The sequence below is a fragment of the Corvus hawaiiensis genome (genome assembly GCF_020740725.1).
Source record: "Corvus hawaiiensis isolate bCorHaw1 chromosome 34 unlocalized genomic scaffold, bCorHaw1.pri.cur SUPER_34c, whole genome shotgun sequence".
In the NCBI taxonomy this organism is placed as follows: domain Eukaryota; kingdom Metazoa; phylum Chordata; class Aves; order Passeriformes; family Corvidae; genus Corvus; species Corvus hawaiiensis.
The window spans coordinates 27,959-35,742 of record NW_025963257.1 but is presented as its reverse complement, the minus strand read 5'-3'; the positions used below and the strand labels follow the sequence as shown (position 1 = coordinate 35,742).

Here is a 7,784-nt window from a genome sequence, read left to right as displayed (position 1 = left end):
CCCGACTTTTACCCCAAATTCCCAATTTTTACCCCAAAACCCCCTGGGGGGGTTTCAGGGCTCACCTGGGATTTTCGGGGGGGCCCCTCTGTCCCCATAACCTGGGGGGGGATGGGAAGGGTCATTTTGGTGTCCCTTTTTGGGGGTTTCCCCCCTCCCCCCAATTCTTGGGGTCTCCCCCCATTTTTGGGGTCTCTTTTCAGGTTTTTTCCCCCCTTCCCTCCAATTTTTGGGTCCCCCCATTTTAGGGTCTCCCCTCCCCCATTTTAGGCATCCCCACCCCCATTTTTGGGGTCTGCCCTCCAATTTTTGGGGTCCCTTTTAGGGGTTTTTGCCCCCTCCCCCAATTTTTGGGGGCCTCTCCTCCTCAATTTTTGGGCTCCCACCCCCAAATTTTGGGGTCCCTTCCCCCTCTTTGGGGTCCCTTTGGGGTCTCACCCAGCTCCGGAGGGATCACGAGTTTCCTCTTTTCCCCCTCGCACATCCTGGGGGGAGCGGGGGGGGTCAGGAGGGGCCCGAAATCCTGGGAATTTTCCCCAAAATCCCAGGAATTCTCCCCAAATTCTGGGCCCCCCCAAATGTTGAGAGTTCCCCCCAAAATCCAAGGAATTTCTCCCTCCCCCATTTTTGGGGCTCCCAGTGCTCCCAGTTCCCTCAGTTCGGGGTGGTCACTCGCCCCAGCAGCCTCCAGTGACCCCTCCCAGTGCTCCCAGTGCAGCGGTCACTGGGTGGTCACTGGTGGTCACTCACCCCAGTAGCCCCTGGTCCCAGCCCTTGATGACCTGTCCGGTGCCCAGGGAGAACACGAAGGGCTGGTCCCGGCTCAGGCTGCTGTCGAAGGGGGGTCCCATCCTCCAGTGTGCCCTGCCCCAGTACGGACCAGTAGAAACCAGTATGGACCAGTACAAACCGGTACAGACTGGTATAAACCAGTACAAACCAGTACAGTGGACTGGTATCGACCAGTGCATGCTCCCAGTTCCTCCCAGTCTGCCCCAGTTTATCCCAGTCCCCTCCCAGTCCTTCCCAGGCCCTCCCAATCCCATTTTTGTCCTCAAACCTCCCATTTTTTCCCTAAAATCGCCATTTTTCACCCCAAACCCGCCAGGTTTTTTCCCCCCCCAGTCCCTCCCGGTCCCTCCCAGTCCCTCCCAGTTCGTCCCAGTACCGAGTAGTGCAGGGTGAGCACATCCCCGCGCCGGGACCTGTCCCCACACCGCTCCGGCCGCCGCCGGACACCGATCTGGACCTTGCGGGGCTCGGCCGCCAGGGGGCGCTCGGGGGGCAGCGCCAGCGCCAGCGCCAGCAGCAGCCACTGGGGGGCGCCAAACGGTCACTTACTGTCCCCAAATGTCCCCAAATGTCCCCGATGGCACCCGGAGGGTCCCCCGATGGCACCCCGAGGGTCCCTGAGGGTCCCCCGATGGCACCCGGAGGGTCCCCGATGGCACCCCGAGGGTCCCTGAGGGTCCCCGATGGCACCCGGAGGGTCCCCGAGGGTCCCCGATGGCACCCGGAGGGTCCCCGATGGCACCCGGAGGGTCCCCGAGGGTCCCCGATGGCACCCGGAGGGTCCCCGATGGCACCCGAGGGTCCCTGAGGGTCCCCGATGGCACCCCGAGGGTCCCCGAGGGTCCCCGATGGCACCCGGAGGGTCCCCTGAGGGTCCCTGACAGCGCCAGCAGCAGCCGCTGGGGGGCGCCAAACGGTCACTTACTGTCCCCGAATGGCGCCAAACGTCACCGCCCTGCACCGCCACTGGGGGGCGCTGTACGCGGGCGCGCCCACGACGTCACCGGCGCCGCGGCAATGACGTCACAGACAACCCAATACGGCCCTGGCACCGCCCCCGCCCCCCCAGAGCCCCCCCCGAACCCCCGACCCTGAGCGGCCCCGCCCAATCCCCACCCGCAACGGCCTCAGGCCCCCCAAAACCGCAGCGAGCGCCCCCAACCCCCCCCCACTCCCCTCTAGCCACCCACACCGCCCCAGGGACCCCGAAATCCCCCTCCAGCCCTTTCTGAGCTCCCTCCACCCCAAAATTCCGCCCCGGGACTCCCCCAAAGCCGCCCCTCCCCCCCCCCCGCACCTCCGCCGCCATCGCGGTTCCCGTTGGAGTCACGTGATCGCTGCTGCCCCGTTGCTTCCTGTCACGTGCCGTGGTGTTTCCGGTCACATGCTGGTCACGTGCTGCCACCCCAAAAGCGGAAGCGGCGGCGATGGCGGCGCGGCGCGCGGTTGCCATGGTAACGCCCAGGCCGGGGGGTGTTAATTAACCCCCAAATCACCGCTAATTAGGGCTGCGCTCCCCCTCATCAGCGTCTCTTTGCATGAGGAGTCCCCGGCGCGGCCTCTGGCTGGCTGGAGGGGTTGGGACGGCGTTCATTTGCGTTGATTGCAGTTTAATTTGTGCTGGGGGAGAGATTGGCGGGTTTAGGGGTTAATTAGTATTAATTAGGAGAGTGGGATGGGGCCGTGGTTGCTGGACATCAACTGGCATTAAATAAGTTGTCCGTATTTAGCTAATCTACTTATTTACGATCATTAAGCACCTAATTAGCCATAATTCTGAACTAATAGACATTAATTAATAGTTCGTTCGTTGGTAATTAGTAATCTATAATTCGCTGCTTGATTAATAGAAAGCAATGGCTTTATTAATAAGCACTAACAATTTAGGAGTAATTAACTTTGGTTAACAGTAATTAACACCTTAATTAGCCATAATTGAGAGCTAAGTGGGTGGGAATTGCTTAGTTAATGGTAATTAACGCCGAGAATCACGAATTGTCGGGTTTCAGAATTAATGAAGGGTTAATGAAGGGTTAATTAAGCATTAATTAGTTGCTCATGAGGCGTTAATTGGAGCAGCTCCCACAGGGGCCCTGGGCCCAGCCCTGGAGGGGCCTCAGCACCAGGTGAGACCCCGAAATACCCCAAAATATCCCAAAACCCCCTGGTACCCCCAAAAACTGCCCAGAATATCCCAAAATACCCCAAAATATCCTCCCAGGAAGGGCCCCCCCGACCCCCACTCGATTCTGGGGGTTCGGCCCGGAGCCTCCCCCGCAGAGATCCGCGCCGCCTTCCTGGCCCGCTGCAAGGAGGTACTGGGGGCACTGGGACCAACTGGGAGCGACTGGGACCAACTGGGAGCGACTGGGAGCGACTGGGGGGAAGAACCTGGGCTGTTTTGGGGTGAAAAGTGGCACTTTTGGGGATAAAAATGGGAGGTTTGGGGACAAAAATGGCACTGGGAGAGACGGGAATAACTGGGACAAACTGGGAGGGACAAACTGGGAGAGACTGGGAGCACTGGGGGCTCCCTTGGCCTCTACCAAGTGTTGTCGGGGGGGTGTCCCGTGTTTTGGGGACCCCCCCGGCCATTGTCCCCCCTCAGGTCCACCCCGACGGGGACCCCTCGGACCCCTCCCGCCACGGGCGCTTCCTGCTCCTGGCTGAGGCCTACGCGGCCCTGAGCGCCCCCCGCGCCAGGACCCCCCCCCCGGGACCCCCCCCGGGGCCAGCCCGGGACACCCCCACCCCCCAGGGCTGCCCCTCGCCCCGGGACCCCCCCCACGGTAACGGGGGTGCGAGGCATGGGGGGATTTGGGGGTCCCATGGAAGCTGGGGGGGCTGCGGGGGGTCCTGAGGGGGTCTCAGGGGTGCTGGGGGGGCTGTGGGGAGGGTCCTGTGGGTGCTGGGGGCTCTTGGGGGGGGTCCTGAGGGTTGGGGGGGGGGGGTCTCTGCGGTCCCTTGTGGGATGTCTGGGGGTCACATGGATTTTGGGGGGTTCCTGAGGGTCCCACGGGTGTTGGGAGGTTTAGGGGGGGGGGGGGGGTCCCTGAGGGTTTGGGGGGATCCAGAGGGGGTCCCATGGATGTGGGGGGAGTCCTGGGGGTCCCTAAGGGTTGGGTGACGGGGTCAAAAGGGGGTCCTGGGGGGGCCCTGGGGTCCCTAAGGGTTGGGGGAGGGGGTCACAGGGGGGTCCTGGGGGTCCTGTGGTGACCCCGGGGGTCCCATGGGTGCCGTTTCCCCCCGAGCTGGGACGAGAACCGCCGGTACTGGGAGCAGTTCCAGCCCCCCAGGACCCCCCACAGGACCCCCCCGCGCCAAATCCTGGGGCTGCTCCTGCTGCTCGTAGCCCTGGGGGGGCTCGCCCACGGCCTGGCCTACAGGTGGGGCCCCAAAAACGGGGCTGGGTACGCCAGAAACGGGGCTGGGGGGCTCAAAAACGGGTCAGGGTGGCTTAAAAATGGGTCTGGGGGGTGGGACACAAAAACTGGGGGGGGAATTCCAAAGATTTAGGTGCTCCCGGATTTCAGGGGATCCCCCTGGATTGAGGGGTGGATTTCTGGGGGAATTCCCTTGGATTTCGGGGTGGGTTTTAGGGAGGGGACCCCCCTGAATTTCGGGGCCCCCCCAGGTACGTGGCCGGAGCTCACGCCGCCTTCCTGGACGAGCGGGACCGGGAGCTGCGCGCGGTCTACGAGAGGGCCCGGAGCCGGTGGGGCCGGGGGGCACGGGGGGGTCCGGGGGGGGCTGGGGGTCCCCAAGGGGGGGTTCGGGGTGGTTGAAGGGGGTTTGGGGTGGTCCCAATGGATTTGGGGGGGAGGGTGGGGGTGTTTGAGGGGTCCTCTGGGGACTGGGAGGGCTCTTGGGGACATTCTGGGGCTCCCTGGGGGGGTGAGGAGGGGGTCTGGGGGGGGTCTCTCCCCGCCCCCCGTGACCTCTGATCCCTGACCCGCAGGGCGGGGTCACACGAGGAGGTTCTGAGGCGGCTGCGGGAGCGGGGGAGGGCCCGGGGAGGGGGAGGGGGCGGCGAGGGGGGGGGAGGGGCCCTAACCCACCCCCGGGACCCCTCCCCGCTCCCCCTTTCCCTCCCCCCCGCTGCCCCTCCCCCTCCGCGCTCTCCCGGGACCCTCCAGGTGAGGCTGGGGGTGGGGGAGGGGCGGGGAATCCCTTGGGGAATCCCCCGGGTGGGGGAGGGGAGGGGACACCCGGGTGCTCCCCAAGCCCCGCCCACTCCGCGCTCAGGCCACGCCCCGTTCTCCTTCCCGCCCCCTTGGCCCCGCCCCTTCGCCCTCAGTATCTTCTCTGCCGCCCTTTGGCCACGCCCCTTCACCTTTACCCCTCCTCCCATTGGCTCCGTTCGGCCCCGCCCCCCATTCCCGCACTTCTGATTGGCTCCGTTGTGCTCCGTCCTCCCGGCCTGCCCCCCCCGGCGCCTCACGGCAGCGGCCGCCATGTCGCGCGCGGCGCGCTCGGCGCGCTCGGTCCGGGCCGCGGTCGGGTCGGGCCCGGGGGCGGCCCCGAGGCCCGTCCGGATCCTCATCCCGGCCGGCGGCGCGGCGCCGGGGCCGCCGCTGGGGCCGGTGCTGGGGCAGGTGCGGGGAGCTTCGCGGGGGGAGAAGTTTTAGGGGGTCCCGGTGCCCCCCCAGGCCCGGCCCGACCCCTCCCCGATGCTTCCTCAGCGCGGGGTCTCCATCGCCGCCTTCTGCAAAGACTTCAACGAGCGCACCCGGGACATCAAACCCGGGGTCCCGCTGAGGGTCCGGCTGCTCGTGCACGTGAGTGGCGGGGAGGGGCACCGGGACCACCCGGGATCCCCTCAGGGCACCGGGGACCCCCCCGACTCTCCCAGTGACCCACTCAGTGACTCGCCCGTCCCCTGTCACCCCCCAGTGACCCCTCTGACCCCCCCCGCCAGATCCCCGTGACCCCCTTGACTCCCTCAGTGACCCTCCCGTGTCCCCGCAGCCTGACCGGACCTACTCGCTGACCATCGGGACCCCCCCCACCTCCTACTTCCTCAAGGCCGTGGCCGGAGTGGAAAAAGGGGCGGCCAGACCCGGTCAGGGGGGACCTGGGGGGGATTTCGGGGTCCTGGGGGAGAGTTTTGGGGGTCCTGAGGGGGGATTTGGGGTCTTGGGGTGGAATTCGGGGTCCTGAGGGGGTTCTGAGGTGGTGGGTGCTCTTGAAGGGTCCTGGAGGGGATTTGGGGGGTTTTTGAGGGGGATTTTAGGGTTCTCGGGGGATTGGGGGTCCTGAGGGAGGTCCTTAGGGGCTGGGGGGGCCTTAAAGGGTTCGGGGGAGGATTTTAGGGGATTCTAAAGGAGTGGAGGATTCTGGGGGGGATTTTGGGGGTCCCTGACCCCCAGACCCCCCCCAGGCCACGACCCGGTGGGGGTGGTGTCCCTGGCGCAGCTCTTCGAGGTGGCCGTGGCCAAGCAGAAGGATCCCGGGGTGACCGCCCGAGGGACGCCCCTGCCCGCCCTCGTGGGGTCCCTGGTGGGCTCCGCCCGCAGCCTCGGCCTGCACGTGGTGCCCAGGTGGGAGACCCCCCAAAAACTGCCCTGGAGCCTCCCAAAACTGCCCTAAACCCGGCCTCATAACCCCTACAAATCTGCTCCAAAAAGTGACCCTGACCCTCCCAAAACCTGCCCCAAAAACTGCTCCTGAGCCCCCAAAACCCCTGGGATCCCCAAGTGCCCCCCAGCCTGAGCCCTCACAATCCCCTGGGATCCCCCAAACCCCCTGAGACCACCCCAAAAGCCCCGCTGACACCCCACTCCCCCCAGGCTGACCCCCCAGGCCGTGGCCGAGGTCCAGCGCCGGCGCCGGGAGCTTGAGGCAGCCGCGGCCCCCCCGGAGGGAGAGGAGGACAACGAGGTGGGGGCCAAGAAGAAATGACCCCGGAGACCCCCCCAAACCTCGGGGGGGACCCCCAGAATTCCCCCAAATAAAGAGCTCCTTCCCACAGACTTGTGTTGGAGTTTTTGGGTATTTTTTTAATTGGGTGAGGGCCCAAAAATGTCTGGGACCCTTATTTTGGGGGAGTTTAGAGGGTGAGACCCTTTTTTGGGGGGGGTTGGGGGTCTCTTTTTTGAGGGGGGTGGGAGGGGCTCCCCTGCACACCTGGACCCCTTTTTGGGGGGGTTTCCCCACTTTTTGGGGTCTCCTGGGTGCATTTTGAGGTCCCTTTTTTGGGGGTTCCCCCATTTTTGGGGGCCGTTTTTGGGGAGGGGGGAGTGGGAGGAGGGGCCCCTTGGGCCTTCATCTTCATCCCCTTCCCGTCCTCATCCACCTCCCCCTCCATCCCAGTTCCTGCCTCGTCTTCCTCCCCTCCTCATCCTCCTTCATCCCCATCCTCTCCTTCCTCACCCCCTTCCCTCATCCTCATCTTCCTCATCTTCATCCCAATTCCTGCCTCACCTTCCTCTCCTCCTCCTTCATCCCCGGACCCCTCTCCCTCCTCATCCTCCCCCCAAACGCTGCGGCCCTGCCGTTGGCATGGAAACGAGGGAGGGGACCCCCAGGAATTTGGGGAGACCCCCGGGAATGGGGGGGGGACTCAGAAATGTGGGGGGGGGGGGGGGTCCGAGGAATTCGGGCGCGGTCCCGGAGATCCCGGAGCGCCCCTTAAATTGGGGGGGAGGGGGGGGGGGGGTGTCCTTCCCCTCCCCCCGCGGCGTCCGGAGGATTCCCCCTCAAATCCCCCTCCCCAAATCCCCTCCCCCACTCAGAAACGCCCCCGGGGGTCCCGGGCCCCCCCCCCCGCTCCCCCCGCAGCCCCGGTTCGGCGGCGGCCCCGCCCCCCGCGCTATTTTTGGCTCCCCCCGCGCTATTTTTGGCTCCGCGGCTTCGGCGCCCAAATTTGGCAGCGGCGGAGCCGGGGGGGGAGGGGCCGGGGGGAGGGGGGAGGAGCCAAATCCGGGGGCGCCCGCGCGAGGGGGGGAGGGAGGGGGAGAGGGGGTTCCCAAAGGCCTGGGGGGGGAGGGGGG

At 65.8% G+C, this 7,784-nt stretch overlaps 3 protein-coding genes across 4 annotated transcripts; 2 read left to right on the top strand and 1 right to left on the bottom strand.

Annotated features, from left to right (window-relative positions):
• Positions 1 to 6: 6 nt before the first annotated feature.
• On the bottom strand, positions 7 to 2,187 carry FKBP2 (FKBP prolyl isomerase 2). The gene is given in 6 exon segments (XM_048293147.1): positions 7 to 101; positions 439 to 485; positions 751 to 842; positions 844 to 864; positions 1,169 to 1,315; positions 2,090 to 2,187. Coding segments are annotated over 6 exon segments (366 nt in total). The 5' UTR covers positions 2,102 to 2,187; the 3' UTR covers positions 7 to 54.
• Positions 2,153 to 4,806, top strand: LOC125320747 (basic salivary proline-rich protein 1-like). Of its 2 annotated transcripts, none has more exons than XM_048293148.1 (7): positions 2,153 to 2,246; positions 2,872 to 2,918; positions 3,014 to 3,107; positions 3,401 to 3,581; positions 4,044 to 4,178; positions 4,427 to 4,507; positions 4,751 to 4,806. In XM_048293148.1, exons 1-5 carry the CDS (start codon positions 2,220 to 2,222, stop codon positions 4,142 to 4,144), a joined length of 450 nt encoding a protein of 149 aa, XP_048149105.1. In that variant the 5' UTR covers positions 2,153 to 2,219; the 3' UTR covers positions 4,145 to 4,178; positions 4,427 to 4,507; positions 4,751 to 4,806. The 2 variants fall into 2 exon arrangements, 1 of the variants encoding a protein (XP_048149105.1); XR_007201273.1 differs by having other exon boundaries at positions 2,184 to 2,246; positions 2,845 to 2,918.
• A 425-nt stretch (positions 4,807 to 5,231) lies between these two features.
• MRPL11 (mitochondrial ribosomal protein L11) lies at positions 5,232 to 6,761 on the top strand. The gene is made up of 5 exons (XM_048293145.1): positions 5,232 to 5,387; positions 5,475 to 5,570; positions 5,761 to 5,854; positions 6,173 to 6,332; positions 6,582 to 6,761. Exons 1-5 carry the CDS (start codon positions 5,247 to 5,249, stop codon positions 6,691 to 6,693), a joined length of 603 nt encoding a protein of 200 aa, XP_048149102.1. The 5' UTR covers positions 5,232 to 5,246; the 3' UTR covers positions 6,694 to 6,761.
• The last annotated feature ends 1,023 nt before the right edge of the window (positions 6,762 to 7,784 follow it).

Bases quoted from the DNA above. Each gene is read 5' to 3' on its own strand.
- LOC125320747 (XM_048293148.1), top strand. From the start codon at position 2,220: ATGGCGGCGCGGCGCGCGGTTGCCATG. The intron at 2,247-2,871 runs GTAACGCCCAGG...TAATTGGAGCAG, and splicing joins CGCGGCGCGCGGTTGCCATG to CTCCCACAGGGGCCCTGGGC. The intron at 3,108-3,400 runs GTACTGGGGGCA...GTCCCCCCTCAG, and splicing joins TCCTGGCCCGCTGCAAGGAG to GTCCACCCCGACGGGGACCC.
- MRPL11 (XM_048293145.1), top strand. From the start codon at position 5,247: ATGTCGCGCGCGGCGCGCTCGGCGCGCTCGGTCCGGGCCGCGGTCGGG. The intron at 5,571-5,760 runs GTGAGTGGCGGG...GTGTCCCCGCAG, and splicing joins GGGTCCGGCTGCTCGTGCAC to CCTGACCGGACCTACTCGCT. The intron at 6,333-6,581 runs GTGGGAGACCCC...CACTCCCCCCAG, and splicing joins GGCCTGCACGTGGTGCCCAG to GCTGACCCCCCAGGCCGTGG.